This window comes from Mya arenaria, chromosome 6, assembly GCF_026914265.1.
Source record: "Mya arenaria isolate MELC-2E11 chromosome 6, ASM2691426v1".
NCBI lineage: Eukaryota > Metazoa > Mollusca > Bivalvia > Myida > Myidae > Mya > Mya arenaria.
Genome location: NC_069127.1, coordinates 29,814,829 through 29,836,701, shown reverse-complemented (window position 1 = coordinate 29,836,701; position 21,873 = coordinate 29,814,829). Strand labels below are relative to the sequence as shown.

The following is a 21,873-nucleotide window of genomic DNA, read 5'->3' as shown; positions in this document are numbered from 1 at the left end:
ATGTTGGTTTTTCTATCTTTGATGAGCAAAAAGCAAATAGCAGATACTCATTTACAAGTACAGTATTTTGAAATCGAAATTCAAATAATAATAAATCAAGAAATTTCATAGAGTGAAATGTTTGATTTTGTGGCTGTTCAAACTTAGGGCTATTCCAGCAAAACATATAACCCACGGGGGGAAGGCAATTATTTAAATAGTATAAATAGTATATAGGTGGGTGTCTTTTTACGCTTGTTTGGACCCCACTTTCTGTAGGGGGGATGCATTATTTAAAAGTGCCCTCCCCTGGAGATTATATGTTTAAATGGAATAGCCCTTATGTAAAGAAGTTTTGCCGAGTGTATAGATCATTTACATTTCACACAGGAATACTACAGCGTCCATGGTCAAGATGCTGTGTTTGTGGCAAAGGAAGTGTTTAAGACTACATCCGTCGTCAAAATGCTGGGATCCGGTAAGAACTATTTCTTCTACAAAACTTAGACTATTTAACCTAGATTTCTCTCTTTTTGCAATGATTTCACTCTCCTGAATGATTTCACTCTCCTGAATGCATCCATATGGAAAAATTAATTGTATGGATTGGTATTGTTCGAAAAAAACAGATCACAATATTTCCTGATATTTCTATGGCGTATTGCAATATAACTTTCAAAAGTACAAAAGGTAAACAAATATAAAATGTATGCCTATTTTCATGTTAGACAATGGATAATAGTGATAAAAATGATAATTTAATGGCTTTAACTAACTTGGCATATTCATGCCATTGCAAAAATAATAAAACAACAAGTGCTATTTTGTATACTATAAATATACTAGTGTAAAGAGAACACTTATTCCGTATTTTAAAACTCACCGAGAAATAAAAAAAACTTGGAGTATAGTTTTCACGATGTCTGATAGTATAAATTAACATGAAAAATGTTAATTTCATCACAATGCATATTGTACCACTTTTGTTCCGTATTGCAATGTTATTATTATAACTTATTAATGATACGGCATAATTTACCTAGAACACAACATTGACTAAATAGCTATGGGACTTTGAGTCCACACATTTATAATGTAGAACTGAGGTGCAGATGATATTCCAGTAAGCCAACAAAATCTCTCTGAGGCATTCATAATCTTAAAATCAAACAGTTTTATTTACGTTGTGTATCAACAAAATTAAAAGGTGTTGTTACTCCAGAAGATCTGTAAGATGTTGAGTATCAATTATTGCATCTGTGAGACAACATTTCGTCTTCCTTTATCTTTCAAAACACTTATGAAGTACAACAACAAAGAGACAGCATGAATGAAACCTTAAGTTTGTCCCTTTGTCTTCATGTCTTGGATGCTTGCCATATGTAAAGTTATGTTGGAAGAAATGGATCGCAAAGTTTTCAGTCTGTTGAATGGACACGGGCGTTGTCCACAAAGAGAATGATGAGTCTCTTTTTGTGCACAAAAATTCCGGTAAATTTACCCAATCCTTGAAACATAAGGTCTCTTTTCATGCTGCCTCTTTGTTGCTGTACTTTATTTTGTCAATTGTTCCTCTATTTTTGATTGACAGGTGAAAGAAAGGTGGAGAGTGTTACATTGAGTCGTATGAATTTCGAGTCCTTAGTGCGAGACCTGCTCCTGGTTCGTCAGTACCGCGTCGAGGTGTACAAGAACAAGGGAGGGGCCAAGAACAATGACTGGAGTCTGGGCTTCAAGGTCTGTTCTATGTTAATAAGCTATATCGAGTCTGGTCAGTTTATCAAAATTACACTGTTGAGGTTCAACAAGTCTGAATGCTTACCTCCCCTTTCCAAAGAAATTGTTAAAGCACGAGCACCTTCTACGTGTTTGTATGCATTGTAAATTTGTTCTCTGACAAGCCCAGAAAATATATTACAAGTGGACGACTTGTCATATAAAGGAAAGCTGAGTATGTGTTGGTATGGCGGTACATTGTCTATTATAATATCATTCAAATGAAGACTTAAATGAACAATGCCATATCCCTTGGTCGGGGGGGGGGGGGGAATCGGAATTTTGATATTGTGCTTAATTTTTGCAGAGATAAAAAAATCCCCTGGTCTAATATCAAAATCCCCTGGAATTCAGACCAAAATGCCCTGGGAAGCCTCTCAGAAATACAGCATGTATGCAAGCCCAAATTCTAACATTGATGCTTAATGTTAAAAAAGTAACAAGCCCTGCTCTATAAAATGAACAAGCCCCGAAGAACATTTAACCGGTGAAGGCCTGTGCTTATTTCAGCTACCATGCATGGATTCAACTAAATATGACATTAAACATCAGTAATGTTTATTACCGATATGTTGTTGTTTTGATAATAACAATGCAAGTTGTTGTAATTTGATCTTAAAAATGTTGGATAAAAGTAATAAAGCCTAATGATATTTACTTTCACCCCATCTCACTACTCTATTTACTGAAACTGCAGGCGTCTCCTGGCAACCTTACCCAGTTTGAGGACATTCTATTCGGGAGCGTAGATATGGCCAACTCTGTGGGCGTCATTGGGGTGAAGCTGGCAGCTGACAAGGTGAGATATGTACTTGAATGTAACAGTCAGTCAGACAAGGTGAGATATGTACTTGAATGTAACAGTCAGTCAGACAAGGTGAGATATGTACTTGAATGTAACAGTCAGTCAGACAAGGTGAGATATGTACTTGAATGTAGCAGTCAGTCAGACAAGGTGAGAAATGTACTTGAATGTAACAGTCAGTCAGACAAGGTGAGATATGTACTTGAATGTAACAGTCAGTCAGACAAGGTGAGATATGTACTTGAATGTAACAGTCAGTCAGACAAGGTGAGACATGTACTTGAATGTAACAGTCAGTCAGACAAGGTGAGATATGTACTTGAATGTAACAGTCAGTCAGATAAGGTGAGATATGTACTTGAATGTAACAGTCAGTCAGACAAGGTGAGATATGTACTTGAATGTAACAGTCAGTCAGACAAGGTGAGATATGTACTTGAATGTAACAGTCAGTCAGACAAGGTGAGATATGTACTTGAATGTAACAGTCAGTCAGACAAGGTGAGATACTTGAATGTAGCAGTCAGTCAGATTTTTGTAGTTCATATACGCGAATTATGGTGCTATATATTTAAAAAAAAAATGAATTACGGCAAAATACATACTGTGATTAACAGCTTGTAAGCTTACATTTTGTGTAGTGAATGAACTATCTATCTATCTATACAGTTTTTGATTTGAACATGTATGCATTGACCTCAGTCCATGAGATTATTTTCTAACTCTCAGTTATGTAAAATGTCTTACGTCTTCTGTTAGCATAATTATACATGTATGCATAATTAATGCATGTGTGTAATGTTTAGTTGACAAATGTATGTACCTGTAATATTGTGAATATATAGAGATTATATTTGAATAAAATACAAGTATAAGACTTAAAAAACAAGTGAATCTAAAAACAAGTGGATCTAAAACTTAATGAACACAAAAAAGTGCTTAAGTCATGGCCCTAATTTCTCGAAAGTTTTTACCGTAACAAGCTTCATTCAGCCAAATTTCTTATTTGTGATTTTAATAGATAAAATGTAGTTTATTGTGTTTATAATTAAGATGATTTCCTTGTTAAGTCCAAAACCTCTTAAGAATGTCAATATAACACAAATTATACCACAGCCTAATAGTAATAATGTTATGAGGGACTTATGATGTTTCGAGATATTGGGGCCTGGTTACATTGAACCAATTGTTAAGAACTAACTGTTAATGATAATCGAGCCCAAATCCATAAACATGTATTTCATCCATTGCTAATAATGTATGATCCCTTATAACAGCTTGTGGGTGTCGGGTATGCTGATGCCACCCTGAGGAAGTTTCTCGTCACCGAGTTCACAGACAATGACCAGTTCTCAAACCTTGAGGTATGTGCAAGTCTTTATACACTCAAACAAAATTTTCACATGTATCATAATTATTTCGACATGGTAACATGTCTGTTCACGCCTTGATTTGTGCAACCCCTCTCACAATTTAAGGAGTTAATTTCTAGGCCTATTTTCATGAAAGTTTAGTTAGTGGTCACAAAGCTGGACAAGTGCGTTTCCAAGGGATACTCTGCTGGGAATTAGGTTTCTCAACAACACCAGACCACACTCTTGAGTAACTATGTGCTAATAATGATGGATATAATGTTGTTACAACTTGGCTCCCAATCATGTATTATTTTCAAGTTTAACATTTATGTTTATCAAGACGATATTGTTTTGTTCTGGGCACAATGTTGTTTTTTCAATCATGTTTCATTTAATCCTGATCAAGACCATCATATTTTGTTGTGCAGGCGTTGTTGGTACAGTTGGGACCAAAAGAGTGCCTTATAGCATCCAGCGACGTGAGTAACGATGGCGGGAAACTGAAAGAAGTGCTTGAACGCAGTGGGGTCATGATCACGGAGAGGAAAAAAAGTAAGGCCAGTCACTGAGTATCTTAAAATGAGAAATGACTTGTAAGGTCAAAGTAAAACAGCAGGGTATTGTCGTAGCCTTGGTGTTGTTGTTGGCGCTTTTATTATGCACAAACTTAAATCCTTGCCATTACTCGAGAAATAATCTGGATATTCAGACTCTGACAGGAATAATTAATGCCATTTTTGACTGGAAAACCACATTAGAGCAAAGGTAATATAATGCCATTTTTGACTGGAAAACCACATTAGAGCAAAGGTAATATAATGCCATTTTTGACTGGAAAACCACATTAGAGCAAAGGTAATATAATGCCATTTTTGACTGGAAAACCACATTAGAGCAAAGGTGCTCTAGTTTGGGTTTAAATTATATTATGGATGAACATTGTTTAAGTTATGTAAATCATCATTATATGAAGAGTTTGTTTAAAAGATGACAAACAACTTATAAAACCCCACTCCCCCTTTTCCCATATCTTAGTAGCTAATCTTTCATATGATTCTAAGTAGTATTAAATAAATTTGTTTATTCATATATAGTTATATAGGACTGTTAGTGAGATTCATATCTTTCATAATCTTAGTAACATTTTCTAGCTCTGTAATGATGATATCTCTGGCAGGTGAGTTCAGCAGTAAGGACAGCGTACAGGACATGAATCGACTACTCAAAGTGAAGAAAGGAGAACAAGCGAACGCAGCTGCTCTTGGTATGTACAGCTGTTTGTTGGGAGTCTTGTCTAGCAATCTAAATCTCGACAATATGTCTGAAAACCTTTTCTAGGACACCGCATAGGCATTTTTGGTAAATTCAGCCATGTTGAAAAACTATATATGTCACCCCCATGCTAGATGAGTCACGTGCTGTGACACAATACTTTTTATTATACCTGTACACTTTATGTAAGCATAGTTATAATATTTCAATATATGATTTCCATAGACATTAACTAAAAAAATAATATAGCTTCAAAACAAAACAAAATTACATCTTAAATACCCCTAAAGTTATATTGAAGGAACTTCTTGATGTATGAAGTGAATAAAAACTAATGCTTGTCATGACATTAGTAAACATCATCGCACATGCTTTTTGCGGAAATGTACAAAAATGCGCTTTTTTATATCAATTTTTTCACAAAAAAATAATTTAAGGTCTGCTAGAAAAAATAGCAATGATGTGTGTCCGGTCTGGATAGAAAAACCCAACCCACAGGGTCGCTGCATAGTGATACCTGGGCAAGCCTTGTTACCTGGCAAAGCAGTTGTCCTTGGGTAAGAGTTTTCTATCCGGACCGGAAACACATGACAGATATTATTATGCCTGTGCCAGCAGAAAATCTGTACTGAAATGTGAATGGTCAAGGTATTTTTTCTGGATTTGATGTGACTGTTAAAAATGTCATGATATGTATTCTATGATCACTGTTTGTTTTATATTTGACCTTTATATAAATACAATAAGGAACTACCAGTATATTTAACTTCCTGGTTTTGCTCTCTTGTCTGTTTTTCAAAGATAAGATATTGTGATAGTCCTTGTGTTTATATTGCCATACAAAAACTTCAAATGAAACTTTCTACACAATATGGGCATGTATAAAAGGCCCATAACTCTGACTTCAAAAATGGTTGAGTTACGTTGTTTTTTTCCTGAAAAACAATGGCAGCCAAGAGTTATTGCATTTGCTCCCCGACACTCTCATTCATGATGTAAGTCAAGAGGTTAGAAAGTAAAAAATTAACCCTCTACCTACTTTCACCTAAAAATGTATACCGGAGAAAATGCCAAACAAACAATTTATTAATCGTGGCCTTGTGTATCATTATTCCAGCTGAAATAGAGAAGCAGCAGGCAATGTCTGCGCTTGGGGCCGTCGTCCACTACTTAGAGCTCCTCTCAGATGACACAAACTTCGGCCAATACACACTCACAACCTTTGACCTTGGCCAGTACATGAGGCTGGATGCTGCCGCTGTCCGGGCACTCAACCTGTTACCCAATACTCTCGAAGGTAAATTCCAATACAGGCTGTTAAAAAATATTATTAAAAAAACTCAGTTATTTTTAAATGAGTAAAATGGTTTCTTCTCGTGTGCCTTTAAATAAGTATTTGAGTAACTGCCAAGCGGCATTTTTTATTGTCATATGGAACGAAGAATTATTGCATCATTCGGTGCTGAATGCTTGAGTAAATCTAGGTGTGAAATAAGCAGAGGGGTGTTTAAAAAATTGAGTCTGTGCCAAATCGATAGGGTCGGTCAGGTAGCCAGAAACCCTTTTTGATTCGGGTAGGTGGGGTGGGAGGGGAGTGTCATTATAATTAATAATCTATTCTGTTGCAAATCCAAAACTTCACTAAGTATTATAAATATGTCATGTATATGTCATGTCACTAAGTATTATAAATATGTCATGTATATGTCATGTATACAGAAGCAACTCATGGCAGTGTGCATACTATCAAAATTGAGAGTAAATCCCCAGAAAAGTATGTTTTGCTGCATTTCAGGAGGGAACAAAAACCAGTCTGTCCTAGGATTGCTGAACAGGTGTAGAACTGCTCAGGGTCAGAGGTTACTGGGGCACTGGGTCAAACAGCCTCTCGTGGATATCAACAAGATTGGTACGTTAAACTTCATTGTTTGTCCGTACTTGATGTTAAGAATACACTCGTACATGAATAATTTTTATGAGATACAGTATTATACTGTGTACGTGGAGTAAGAGTTAGAAACCTTACACTATAGATAGATTTTAAAAATTGAATTTCGGGGCAAAAAAGTGCACCCTATACACAATATAAAACGGTATTTGAAGAAAAAATATGACAAGTCAATAAAAAAGAGAAATGCATCATGGTTAATGATGTGAAACACAATAGAAATGACATGAAATAAGAGAAATGTAAGTTTTAGAAATTAACGGATTAAAGCACAAATTTCCATGATATCATCCATGTACAGAGGAGCGTTTGAACATTGTTGAGGCCCTGGTCGAGGACACTGAGCTACGACAGACACTTTACGAGGACCAGTTACGCAAGATTCCAGACTTCCAGAGGCTGGCCAAGAAGTTTCAGAGAAAGAAGGCCAACCTTCAGGTAGGGATTTGTCCAATATACACGACTGCATGGATGAAAGGCTTCTTTTATCAATTTTAGAAAACTTTTTTTAGAACATTTAATTCTTTTTATTAGCCCGATAGTGATACTTTACAGAACTGTTAAGCAGCATATGAAGTTGAGTGCGTGGATTTTAGAGTGTTGCTGCCATTAGTTAGTGCAGAGTTATGGCCCTTGACTTAGTTAAAAAATAGTCTATAGAGTATGCGTGGCACATGTATATCAAAGTATTTGGCACGTGTATATCAAAGTATTTGGCACGTGTATATCAAAGTATTTGGCACGTGTATATCAAAGTATTTGGCACGTGTATATCAAAGTATTTAGTCAAGAATAACTGTTATGAAATTTGAAAGGAATGTAAAGCTGCATGAGAAGTTGTGCACCTTGGGTGAAGCTGTGGCTGTCCCCAGTTTGTGACAAGTGTATCTCCAAAGTATATATGTTTCAGAGTTATAAAACTTTAAAGAAATGTTAAGCAGCGTGTCTAGGGCTGTGTATCGTCACTCAACTCAAGATACGATACGTATCACGATACGGAGTACGCGATTCACGATATATCACGATACGCTTATATATATATTATCTTTTTTATGTATGACTTCAATGTTTGCCTATTTTGTAAACTGTTGAGCATATCCTTGCCAAAACTATATTTTTAATGTTTTTGTTATTTTGCATCGGCGAAGATGCGTGGTCATGTTTGAAGTGTTTCCATTATATTTAATTTTGCCAGACACAATTTACAAATAACTAGTTTATTGTATTACTTTGCAAAACCAAAGTTCTCCCAAGCTTTGGACTTATATTTTGCCGGCGCATTTCTATAGGGTTTCTCTTTACTACTGGTAGTATTTCCTTGCGCCATTCTTGACTTTGCAGACGACTGAAACCGGTCAAAACAGCGAAAGCCACTTCAGCAGCATTTTCGAATACAGCTAGCTCACAGATTCCACTTGTTTTCATATCTTTTGTAAATCAAATTTAAAAAAGGAAAATAAATTGCAAATTTTTTAATAATTTTATTTTCATTTTTCATTTTAGTTTGAAAAATAAACACGGTGTACTTTGATAAGTAAGATATTTTGCTAGCTCTACATGCTGTCTGCAAAAATGCGGCGGAAGTGGCTTTCGCTGTTTCGACAGATAAAAATGAAAGTTAACAAATTGACCGGATCGTGCAAATATGTTTGCAAAGTGTTTTAAGCATACAAATCTTAAGTCTAGGTAACGATCTAATGATACGCGATACACACGATTTTTTATAATGCTATACGATACAGTATATCGCGATTTCACGATGCACCGATGAATCGTTACAGCCCTAAGCGTGTGTGGTATAACGTGTGGCTGCCTCCAGTAAGAGTAGAGTAGAGTTATAACCCTTGACTGAGTTAAAAATAGCATACAGAGCATGCCATCATGTGATGTGCATATCTCCAAAAGTATACTTGCCAGAGTAATGAAACTTATGAGGAATGTTAAGCAGTGTGTGGGTATAACATGTGGCTGCCAATAAGAATGGAGTAATTATGTCTCCCCCTCTCTGGGGGAGACATATTGTTTTTGCCCTGTCCGGTAGTCCGTCAGTCCGTCAGTCCGTCCGTACGTCACACTTCGTTTCCGATCGATAACTGGAAAACTGCACGACCTAGGATCACCAAACTTGGTAGGGAGGTTGGTCGTGAGGTGTAGAGGATCCCTATTGTTTTTGGGGTCACTAGGTCAAAGGTCAAGGTCGCGGCGACCCCCAATATAAAAAACATTTCTGCTCAAAATCTTGAGAACGGTTTGACCTAGGTTCACCAAACTTGGTAGGGAGGTTGGTCATGAGGTGTAGAAGATCCCTATTGTTTTTGGGGTCACTAGGTCAAAGGTCAAGGTCGCGGCGACCCCCAATGTAAAAAACATTTCCGCTCAATATCTTGAGAATGGTTTGACCTAGGTTCACCAAACTTGGTAGGGAGGTTGGTCATGAGGTGTAGAGGATCCCTATTGTTTTTGGGGTCACTAGGTCAAAGGTCAAGGTCGCGGCGACCCCCAATATAAAAAACATTTCTGCTCAAAATCTTGAGAACGGTTTGACCTAGGTTCACCAAACTTGGTAGGGAGGTTGGTCATGAGGTGTAGAAGATCCCTATTGTTTTTGGGGTCACTAGGTCAAAGGTCAAGGTCGCGGCGACCCCCAATGTAAAAAACATTTCCGCTCAATATCTTGAGAATGGTTTGACCTAGGTTCACCAAACTTGGTAGGGAGGTTGATCATGAGGTTTAGAAAACTCCTATATTTTGGGGGGTCACAAGGTCAAAGGTCAACGTCGCTGTGACCTCTAATGTAAAAAAATATTTCTGTGCAATATCAGGAGAATGCTTTGATCTAGTTACATTTTATACCAGTTTGATTGATTGGAAGAACTGATAAGATGTCATAGTATAGCCATGGACAGGATTCTGTGTTTATAAAAAAAAAGTCTCCTTAAAGCTTCAACTGAATTTATTATGTCTCCCCAATTAATGGGGAGACATATTGTTTTTGCCCTGTCCGTCAGTACATCCGTCACACTTCGTTTCTGCTCAATAACTAAAGAACGCTTGCACTCAGGAACTTTATACTTGGTATGCTAGTTGGTCATGACTAGTAGATGACCCCTATTGATTTTGAGATCAATAGGTCAAAGGTCAAGGTCGCAGTAGATATTCACTATTTAATACAGGTGAATAAACCAAACTTCACTGTTGGTTTGTCTCCTGTCCATAATTACAAATTTCATGTCCATCTTTTTTTTTCTCAGATACGACCACACAATAGGGGAGACAAGCGCTTTTTCAAAAAAGTAATCTCTAGTTGCCTTTGACATTGTTACACAATGTTTATGAATCAAGGCGTTTTGTGTAACTCCTACTCATATGCATAGCAAGGTCCTTAACTCTGGCTTTAACAATTGAAGAGTTATGCCCCTTTTTGACAGGAGATTGTTTGCATTTGCATCGCTGCACTCTTATTATGTGTATATTAGACCATGAAATGAATAAAAGTCGTCCTGTGTGTTTCACCAGGATGTGTACCGGGTGTATCAAGCCATTGACAAGATGCCATACCTGCTGGAGACTCTGGAACGCACAGACAGCCAACATAAGACACTGCTCATGCATGTCTTCTCAAACCCTCTGAAGGTAAGAACAAAAGTAAAGCTCTCAGGACTCTAGAATATGGATTATTTTGTTTTTATCAAATCTGTCTTTAAAAGAAAACAAACAAATTTTATATGTCTAGTTGATCTTGTTGGCAGTGTTGTCATTTTGTAAAACTTGAATGTTGGCTTTAAGTTTGAAATTATGCAAAACAATAATATGAAACTGAGAACACATGATTCCAATGACAATGTGTCATCAGTGGTCGAAAATAGCACAAGCCCTGCACAGGTAAAATGTCTTCCAGGCTTACTCAAATACTGAATTTTATACAGCAAGGCTTGTTAAAAAAATTGATGCTAAGCAATAGTATAAGAATTTGGGCTTGTTCATCCAAAAGTCTAATTTTGATGACTGTATAATAATCCCAATCTGTTTTGTTTCTTGTAGGAATCTGCTTTTGGTTTGCAATGTCGGAAAATAGCTCATTGAGCTAATGTTTCTTGTTAACACATACCCGACTTTAAATAAAGATTCTTGTATCTTGTCTGAGAATTTTCTGGGGCAGATATTTGTTTCTCATCTTTGAAAAATACACTATGGATAAATGAATTTGTTTCTGATATCAGGAGATGTTAATGGACTTTGCCAAGTACCAGGAGATGGTTGAAGCCACTATGGACCTGAGCCAGGTGGAGAATCATGAGTTTGTGATCAAAGCCGACTTCGATGAAGGCCTCACTGCCCTCAAAGAGCGGATAGACTCACTGGAGGAGAGTATTAAAGGACAGATGAACAAGGTGGGTGGGGTAGTGGAGAGAACTTGTGGAATGGGGGAGGGGGTAGTAGTGTGATTTGTGCCTCACTGCCCTCAAAGAGCAGATAGACTTACTGGAGGAGAGTATTAAAGGACAGATGAACAAGGTGGGTGGGGTAGTGGAGAGAACTTGTGGAATGGGGGAGGGGGTAATAGTGTGATATGTGCCTCACCACCCTCAAAGAGCGGATAGACTTACTGGAGGAAAGTATTAAAGGACAAATGAACAAGGTGGGTGGGGTAGTGGAGAGAACTTGTGGAAGGGGGGAGGGGGTTGTAGTGTGATATGTGCCTCACCACCCTCAAAGAGCAGATAGACTCACTGGAGGAGAGTATTAAAGGACAGATGAACAAGGTGGGTTGGGTAGTGGAGAGAACTTGTGGAATGGGGGAGGGGGTAATAGTGTGATATGTGCCTCACCGCCCTCAAGGAGCGAATAGACTCACTGGAGGAGAGTATTAAAGGACAGATGAACAAGGTGGGTGGGGTAGTGGAGAGAACTTGTGGAATGGGGGAGGGGGTAGTGGTGTGGTATGTGCCTCACCGCCCTCAAGGAGCAGATAGACTCACTGGAGGAGAGTATTAAAGGACAGATGAACAAGGTGGGTGGGGTAGTGGAGAGAACTTGTGGAATGGGGGAGGGGGTAGTGGTGTGATATGTGCCTCACCACCCTCAAAGAGCGGATAGACTCACTGGAGGAGAGTATTAAAGGACAGATGAACAAGGTGGGTGGGGTAGTGGAGAGAACTTGTGGAATGGGGGAGGGGGTAGTAGTGTGATATGTGCCTCACCACCCTCAAAGAGCGGATAGACTCGCTGGAGGAGAGTATTAAAGGACAGATGAACAAGGTGGGTTGGGTAGTGGAGAGAACTTGTGGAATGGGGGAGGGGGTAGTAGTGTGATATGTGCCTCACCGCTCTCAAGGAGCGAATAGACTCACTGGAGGAGAGTATTAAAGGACAGATGAACAAGGTGGGTGGGGTAGTGGAGAGTACCTGTGGAGGGGTGGCGGGGATGGTAGTGTGATCTAGGCCTCACTGCCCTCAAGGAGTATAGACTCACTAGAGGAGAATTTTAAGGGACAGGTGAACAAGGTGGGTTCTGTAGGGCAGAGTAGAAGTGAGTGGGGGTTAGCAACATGAATATACATAACTTGGGGGTTGGTAATGTGACATGAGATAACTTTTGGGTCAGTAGTGCTATCTCAACTTTTTGGGGGTTATCAATTTGACAGGACACTTCTTGGAGGTTAACATTGTGACATAAAAGTTCTTGGGGGTTAGCAAGATGACAGGATAGTACTTTGGGGTTAGCAATGTTACTGGAAAGTACTTGGGTGGTAAGCAATGTGACAGGACAGTCCTTGGAGGAGTTATCAATGTGAGAAGACAGTTATAAGGGGAAAAGAAAGATAATTGTTTAACTCAAGTCATAAGACAGTTATAAGGGGAAAAGAAAGATAATTGTTTAACTAAAGTCATGAATAAGTACTAAGATTTGTTACCATCCCTCACTTTGCAATTCAGACAATCTGACTTATTTGTTTTTGTGCATAGTGCTAAACGTATGATAACATAGCACCATATTCTTCATAAGAATTTTAAACTGAATCCCTCTTCTGTCAGGTGAGTCGGGACCTTGGATTGGAACCTAACAAAGTCTTAAAGCTTGAAAGCAGTGCACAGCTGGGGTACTACTTCCGTGTGACCTTGAAAGAGGAGAAAGCCCTCCGTAACAACAAGAACTACATCACCATAGATACGAAGACCAACGGGGTCCGCTTCCATAACAAGGCGATGGCCGAGTACAACAGGGAGTATATTGGGGCGAAGGAGGAGTATGGTGAACAGCAGAAGAGTGTTGTCGCTGAAGTCGTCAACATTGCTTGTAAGTATGTTATAAATTGTGACATTGTCATGAAATGGACTCATGATGAAAAAAATTTCATATATGTTAAAATCTGTGTATTTTTCATTTAGCCTATACAAAAACAATTGTTGATTTATAGGTGTTTTTCTCATACGATTGTATGTCCCAAATGGTTAAATCTTGTTTGTATTCATGGTTTTCTCCTTTGCTGAAGAGGTCACATTTATCCAAGATATCTTCATATAAATTACATTTGTTTATCAAAATGAAAAAAAAAAAAATTCAATAAAATATAAATTTCAGTTCAATTTATGAATGCATTATAATTATGGGAATTTTGATTTCCTGTTGCAATGTAAAGCTGCCAATGTTCATAATTTTTAACCTAATAATTATGCAAAATGCAAAAATTTGAAGTTGAAAGTGGGATATACAAGTAAAAAATTAATTTACTTAGCGTCTATAATTTCCAAATTTCAGCGGGCTATGTGGAGCCGATGTTACTGATGAACGATATTCTTGCCCAGCTTGACGTGCTTGTCAGTTTTTCCCAAGTGTCCACGTGTGCGCCCATACCTTACATACGGCCAACAGTCAGGGAGAAGGGTAGGTGACAACACTCATGTGTACTAGTTAAAACTGTTTTAGAAGAATCTATAGTGGATAAAGGTCACAATATATTTCACAGAGTAAGCTCCAACAGCTATATTTGACGAGTGGCATAGGCCATAGCCATGAGTGAAATATTTACTTTAGGTGTTAACAAGGTATATAACTGTACACTGATCAAATGTTTTCATATACTGATGAACCATAATACTAAAAAATTTGATTCTTAATTGTTGATAACAGGTAGTGGGGTTATCCGATTGACGGAGGCCAGACATCCCTGCCTGGAGATGCAGGATGATATTGCCTTCATTCCTAATGACATCTCTTTTGAAGAGGGTAAGATTGTTTTAAAAAAGTTTTTTAGATCACCTTAGCACAGAATGACCTATTCAGTATTGTGACAATTTCTCGGCCCATCGTGTGTCAATGTGATCAATTTGTTTAAATCATCTCTCCTCTGGAGCTGCTTGGCAGATTTCTGGGAGGATAAGTTTGTTAGAAAGGGTGATTTTGAAAAAAACATGTGTTTATCTTCAATTAAACCACATTGTTGGGAGTTTTCTTGAAAACCACTGAACTTACTTACTTAAATTATTATTCAATTACTTAGTTAAAACATTAGATATTTTACAACGATTGTGGAGAAAGTTATGATAACTTATACTAAGTCACTCTCGTAAGCACGATGTTGCGTAAGAGAGTGGTCTTGTGTTGTAGGGGAAACCAGAGTACCTGGAGAAAACCAACTTGTCCGACTTGGTGACCACAAACCAAACTCACATGCGCCCTAGCCGGGAATCGAACACAGGGAGCCTCGGTGAGAAGCGAGTGCATTAACCACTGCGCTTACCAGACAATTACTTGTGTACTCAAACTTGGTATACATGTATACAATAGCAGTACTTGTGTTATTAATATTTAAAGTCAAAGCACTTTGTTTAAATTATTCGTACAACTAAATTACTTCCAATAGTGATGAATGACAATGAACAAATCATGCAGACTGAGTGTTCACGTTTTGATACAGTTTCAGTGATGGTGGTATTTATTTTGAATAGTTTTTGTATGGTTAAAGCTGCACTCACACAGATTGAAAGTTTTGACAACTTTCTTTTATTTTTTTGTCTTGGAACAATTCAATTTATGTGAAAATGCATGGACACCAGTGATATAAGACTGCTGACAAAAAATCAGATCGCCAATTTTCATATTTTAGTTCAAAAATGGTGTTTAACTGTTAGTAACACTTTTAGCCATAAAACATTATTATAAATTCTAGAAAGGAAATATGAAATTCTGAGATCTGATCTTTTGTCAGCAGTCTTATATCACTGGTTTATTGATATTTACGCAAAATTTGACTCATTCCAAGACAAAAAAACCAACAAAAAACTGGTAAATCTGTTAGAGTGTAGCTGCTGAGCAATTGTATTTTACTAGGTAAACAGATGTTCCACATTATAACCGGACCAAATATGGGAGGAAAATCTACATACATCAGATCTGTATGTATCATGGTTTTGTCTTTCCTTCAATAATATGTGTAATTATATATCATATGAATTCTATTCAAGTAATGCAAGTGTTTGATGGACTGCAAGTGGGGTGTCAGGTTAATGTGATATTTTAAAGCAGTGTTTACTTGCGCCATAAAGGTGAAGTTAGATTAGATTTATTATACTTCAGAATGATGAATACACACATTGAACTAAAAATGTGTGATTGTGTTAACATCTTGTTTCGTTCTGTTGTTATAATATATAATATTTCATCTTGCATCTGCAGGTAGGTGTGGTTGTATTGATGGCCCAGCTGGGCTGCTTTGTGCCCTGCAGCGAGGCAGAAATCTCTATAGTGGACAGTATCCTGGCACGGGTCGGGGCTGGTGACAGTCAGCTGAAAGGCGTGTCAACTTTTATGGCCGAGATGCTAGAAACTGCGGCCATACTCAGGGTAGGGGCTTGGTTTGTGTCTTCTGCCTAGGTTATTACATTAGAAAAGAACATAAGACACATTCTGGCCCAACATCATTGATAATGTCAATTAAAATGAAAAGTCTAATGGTGTATAAAAAAAATCATGACAAATGTTTTAAAGAATGAAATATGGTAGAGTCAAGGAATAGGTCGACAACAGAACTTGTTCATACTAATCTTTTTACCTAAAAATATTTTGAATATGACAGTTTGCAAAACAAACATTATCTTGTTCTGGACGGGATAATGCCTGTATTACTTCGAAATTCTTGTTAGAAAAAATACCGTAATATCAAATTATCCAAGCTATGTTTTTCTGTCATAACAGTTGTTATAATTAGGCATGTTATGTTTCAGTCTGCTACTGAGGATTCTCTGATCATTATAGATGAGCTAGGCAGAGGAACCTCAACATACGATGGCTTTGGCCTCGCCTGGGCAATCTCAGAGTAAGTAGCACACCAAAGTGTGTGGCACAGGAAAATGCCCTTTCCCTTTTCCCTTTCTGGTTAATTTTAAAGTTTGTCTGTTTTTCAAAAAAAATATGTTTGCCGACCGACATTTTTCTTTAACCTTGACCTTAACTAAAAAAATATTCAAGATATTCAAATGAAACTTGGTACACATGTGGCCAGAGACAATACAAGCATGTGTAGAAAAGCTCATATATGTGGAAATATGATTTATTGAGTTGTTCCCCTTGTTTGACTTGAAAACAAAACAACAAGAATTTGTTTTCAGTCTGCAGCATTCTTGTTCATCATCTACTTTAGCAAAATCTCCTCAAACTTGTTTACAAAAACAAATTGTAAATGCAAACATGTTTTAAGACTTGCACCTAAAAGTAAACTTATCTCAAGCAGGGTATGGGGTAAATTGGGTTAAATTGGTTATGATAATTGCAAAATTATCAATATTTGTTGTTCCTTATAAGGTATTTGCACATTAATGTTTTGAAAAAAGAAAGCAGTGCACATATAAAGCTGAAATCTGTCAAAAACAGAGCATTTATTATACAGATATGACCATCATGATCCTTTCAAAAGTTGTGACTAAATATGGTAAAAGCAAGTAATTTTGATGAATACTTTTCAGTGTCAGAATTCTAAAATGATGATTATTGTTGCAGTTCAAATAAACCTACTGTAAACTTAACAGACAACCCATTTGATTGAAAAGGTATTGCGCTTCAACCAAGAATAAAATATGAAAATTTGATCTTACAATACGCTCTTTGATAAAATGTCCCCATAGGTACCTGTCTTACATGTATACATACACGCAGGCATATAGCAACAAAGCTGAAGTCATTCTGCCTGTTTGCGACCCATTTCCACGAGTTGACGTCATTGGCTGACCAGGTGCCGACAGTGAACAATCTCCATGTGACTGCTCTTACCACCAATGACACGCTGACGTTACTGTACAGGGTCAAACCAGGTACGTCTCGAAAATTTACGAAATAACCTTACTGTGATTTATAATATGTGGTGACAAGTGTCAGATTCTTTTTATCACAAGCCCTTTTTGGTAATAAATAACAAAAATACACCTGGGGTGATGATGATGAGCGAAATACTACAATTCGACGAAGCATGTATTTCTCATACTACACACATTGCATTGTAGTACACGGAAGAACGTTAAACAATTTACATATCTGATCATTTTAAATCTGTTTATGAATAGAAAGAATACTGAGATGATATTGAGGAGGAATCACAACATAAACACTATATTTTTAGCAAAATTTACTTTCTTTCATATAGTTACCTGATTAATTAGATGATGTTATACTTTGAATATTTTTGAAACATTTCCTGTTTGAATACATGAAGTGACAAAGGCTTATTAAAGAATGTTTTTCATGAAATCATGAGAAAATATTTTTTTAATTTTTAAAACATGAAGTACATATAATATATTGATTTTTTTTATCATAAAAACAAAATGAGAAATAAACGTAAGACTAGCCAAATAGGCATTTTGTTTCAAAATTCACACTTTTGTTTAAAGACTTACACATTTGTTTTGAAACTCATTCTTTTGTTTCAGGACTCACACTTTAAAAAAAAGCACTCACACTTTTGCTTTAGAACAAAATTTTTAAAATATATATAGGAAAGAAGGATGATTGTACTTTTTCTGATTTTTGCCTTTTGAGCAATTCAAGTGAGAACCTTGATAAAATCTGATATTTTGTGTATTTCAGGTGTGTGTGACCAGAGTTTTGGAATCCATGTTGCAGAACTAGCCCACTTCCCTAAACATGTGGTGGAGGTAGTGTATTTCAAGTTTGGCATCATATAAAAACTCTTTTGTTTAAGTACGACCAGAACTGAGTAGCTTATGTTGTTACCAGATAAAAATAAATGAGTTAAAGTTGTACTTCATAGTGTGTAAAGATCTATAATTGTCTCCTTGGGTCATATTCAATTCAACTTAGATCTAAATTTTATTAGTGGCGGATGCATGGTCTAGTGGTTACACACTTAACTGTCAATCTGGTGTCGCACGTTCGATTCCCCACCGCACCACTAAAAAAAATCTAAACATCTTCCTGAGGGGCATTAATTTGGGGTCCTGTGTGACAGTGCTAAACACTGGTGTATTTGAAAGAACCAGGGTAGTTCTAACCAGGATTACATTTTGTCTGTGCACAGTGCCCCAAAAACCTAAAATGACTAACAATCTTATCTGAGCACTTGCCGAATGGGCAAGGCCCGAGTGTGAGTATAGATTGGCTTACACACTGCCAGAAAGATATTATTTACTGATTTTGATTGACTTACCGGTAAAATCCTTTAGAATAAAATGGAAGTAAATATTGGCACTATGATGTACATGTATTGAAAACCAAAAACATTCATGTTCAAGCCTTGGTCAAACACATCTTTGAAAATAGATCATTTTTCTTCTGGATATGGGATTTGCCTTTTATGCAAACAATATGTTCATTAAAAGACTTGTTCAACCTGATATGCATGAATTTTCATATTTACTGTCTTTCATGTAAAGAAATGTATTTATATGTTACTGATACATTCCAGTTCGCTCGAGAGAAGGCATGTGAGCTGGAGGACTATCAGTGCGTCAGTCTCACGGGAACTGATCTCGAGGGAGACGGGGAACCAGCAGTGAAGAAACGTAAACTTGTCAAACAGGTGCTGGCACAACTGTTGCTCTCAGTGACTTGAGTGTTAAATATTCTTTCAAGCATGTATCGTTTTTCAAAATTACATCTGAAGCAATTATTTTGAACCAGGTTTTCAACAAAAATCAGGTTATTAGAATGGAGATGTTATTTGGCGGGCGTCAAACATTGGTTTCAGCCCAATGACTCAAGAAGTGTACGGTATGGAGCTTATGTAAAGAACTAGTCTGGGGGTCAAGGTCACTGTTACTTAAATCAGAAAAATGGTGTCTGCCCAATTACTTAGGTAAGAATGGATGGATAGTGATGAAAGTTGGTGTGTCAGTGGCTTATGTGCAGAGCTATCTTTGGATTGGTTACTGATACTAAAAATAGAAATATGGTTTCTGCCTATCATTTTTAGTTTCAATTGATAACAACTTTACACATAAGATATTTAACTGAAGTAATTTTCAGTTACATCTATTTTTCCTGACTTTTGGCTATAATATTGATTGCCCATATTAAAAGTATGGTTTCTTAGCATTGCAGTGCTTGTACAGTACTGTTAAGACCAAACTTTACACCCTTGTGCACTAGGAGTGAACTACTAGTGAACAATTTGTGCACTATTGATAAACTAATGTAGTCTGTAGTTTATTTGATAAGCCAGTATTGATTTTTCTGGTCCACTGAGATTGGCCTTACTATATTGATTTTATATCAATGATAAGATCTTTTCCTCTACCAGTTCATTTCAAAACTTGTGACAAAATCTTTTAGTATTCACTGATGACTTTATGATGTAAAGCCATTGTACTAGGCTTATAAGACAAGGGGTTTCTATATTTGTCAATTTTATTTTATTGTTGATAAAAAAAGAATATTACATTTCTTAAAATAAATACATTAAGTTTATTTGTAAGCCAATATTTTGAAACAGGAGTGTTATATAATATAATTATGTTACTATTATAACATCTGAACAATTATGACAAGGGGATACATGTACTATATTTTTTAATTTTATTTTATTGTTGATAAAAAAGAATATTACATTTCTTAAAATAAATACAATAAGTTTTATTTGAAAGCCAATATTTTGAAACAGGTGTGTTATATAATATACTTGTGTCACTATTGTAACATCTGAACAATTATGACAATTTTTTGTAATTCAGACATTTGATTTAAGTCACTAAGTGATAACAAAATATTAACTCTGAATGCTTTGTATATACAGTTAACAGCACTATTTCTATCATAATATTTACAACACATAATACTGTTTTGCTCCCTTAACAGACGTAAGCTAGAACAGATGAAATGTCAAATTTCTTCCCAACAACTCATCACAAGTACACATTGTTTTTGTCCATAACACGCACACACTCAGCCCACACCTGATGATGTAAATCATTTTTTCGGGCCAGTAACTAAAGAAAAGGGGACCCGTCATTTACTGGTCATATTTGTCAATTCTTAATTCTAATGCAGATGAAATAAAAATAAAACATTTCTTAAATAAATTATTTCTTAGCCAATATTTTAAATAAGAGTGTTATAAATATAATTGTGATACTATATGGCCAACTAACCAGGCATTAAAATTGATTGAATATCAGCAAAATGATAAAATGCTTATTCATACTTTTGTAATGAGATTACCCATTGTAACAGTGTTAGCCCCAATAGGTCAGAGCCAATAAACAATACACAGGAAGTATCAGGAACCCTGCTGTGATAACATTCAAAATGGCAAAAGATGAAATTATCCTATGCATTCAACCATTAACCAGGCATTACAATGAATATTATTTCATATTAAACTTGCTATTTGATGTTAAAATACATGATGTGCATGGTAAATATTAAATATCTCCACTCTTAATAATTTGATTAACAAATGATGAAAAGTGTCATTTAAGATGCAGAATAAGATTTACCAAAATTAATAATATTGTTTTGATATTCCAAAAAGGATGAATAAATGTCAAAAACAATGGTTCTTATAAGGGTACCGAATTTAATTTGAAAGAAATGAGCATAAACACGCTATCTCTACCTTATGAGACTGTTGTAGACTACAGTAGTGTACAGTAAATCTTTTAGCATTCACCAATCATTTAATATTTTTTGCGCTTTCTGCTGTTAAATTCACGGTTACAATCTTGTTATCAGTAGTTAATATTTTCCATTAATGCCTAATTTAGTAGGTAGTTAGTGGTTTATCAGTCAAAATTTATGTTTGTTATTCATGTGTATGTATTGATTTTGAATAAAAGTGTCACTTTAAGAAATAGTATTTTTATTTTATTATGCAGTTGCAACACAAAATATAATAAAAATTAACTATTTTCCATCTTTTATTAAAACATATTTGTTTGCATCTCTTCTCTAAAACAAAATTCGTAAAAAATATATTGAGTTTCCTTCAAAGGCCTAGTTTTAGGAATGGTTGTCATGTTAATTGTCTGCTGTGTATCCCTTGTTTATTGCACTTGTGTCATTGCAGGGGCCAATTTCCTGTGTATTTGTTAATTGGCTTGGGGCCATTTAAAGTTGACAACATTTAGAGTAGAAAATAGCATTAGCTCATTAACACACAACCACTTCTTGCATAAACATATATGCATAGCAAATGTATTAATTTGACTGATTGGGAGTAAATAATAAACAAAAAAAGTAAAAAGGGTTTTATTCCATTTAAGTTGTAAAATATAAATAATTTTAATGT

The 21,873-nt window shown here is 36.2% G+C and overlaps 1 protein-coding gene across 1 annotated transcript in view; it reads left to right on the top strand.

The window, feature by feature from the left end:
• Positions 1-21,873, top strand: part of LOC128238125 (DNA mismatch repair protein Msh2-like) — a 31,928-nt gene that overhangs the window by 6,426 nt on the left and 3,629 nt on the right. The window contains exons 4-23 of the mRNA XM_052953699.1: positions 370-457; positions 1,571-1,716; positions 2,453-2,554; positions 3,838-3,924; positions 4,344-4,467; positions 5,093-5,179; positions 6,305-6,484; positions 6,983-7,096; positions 7,437-7,573; positions 10,652-10,768; positions 11,356-11,526; positions 13,172-13,433; positions 13,896-14,025; positions 14,272-14,363; positions 15,468-15,532; positions 15,813-15,980; positions 16,361-16,452; positions 17,289-17,443; positions 18,216-18,283; positions 19,054-19,167. Coding sequence (XP_052809659.1) covers positions 370-457; positions 1,571-1,716; positions 2,453-2,554; positions 3,838-3,924; positions 4,344-4,467; positions 5,093-5,179; positions 6,305-6,484; positions 6,983-7,096; positions 7,437-7,573; positions 10,652-10,768; positions 11,356-11,526; positions 13,172-13,433; positions 13,896-14,025; positions 14,272-14,363; positions 15,468-15,532; positions 15,813-15,980; positions 16,361-16,452; positions 17,289-17,443; positions 18,216-18,283; positions 19,054-19,167 — 2,499 coding nt within the window. The remainder of the gene's footprint in view (positions 1-369; positions 458-1,570; positions 1,717-2,452; positions 2,555-3,837; positions 3,925-4,343; positions 4,468-5,092; positions 5,180-6,304; positions 6,485-6,982; positions 7,097-7,436; positions 7,574-10,651; positions 10,769-11,355; positions 11,527-13,171; positions 13,434-13,895; positions 14,026-14,271; positions 14,364-15,467; positions 15,533-15,812; positions 15,981-16,360; positions 16,453-17,288; positions 17,444-18,215; positions 18,284-19,053; positions 19,168-21,873) is intronic.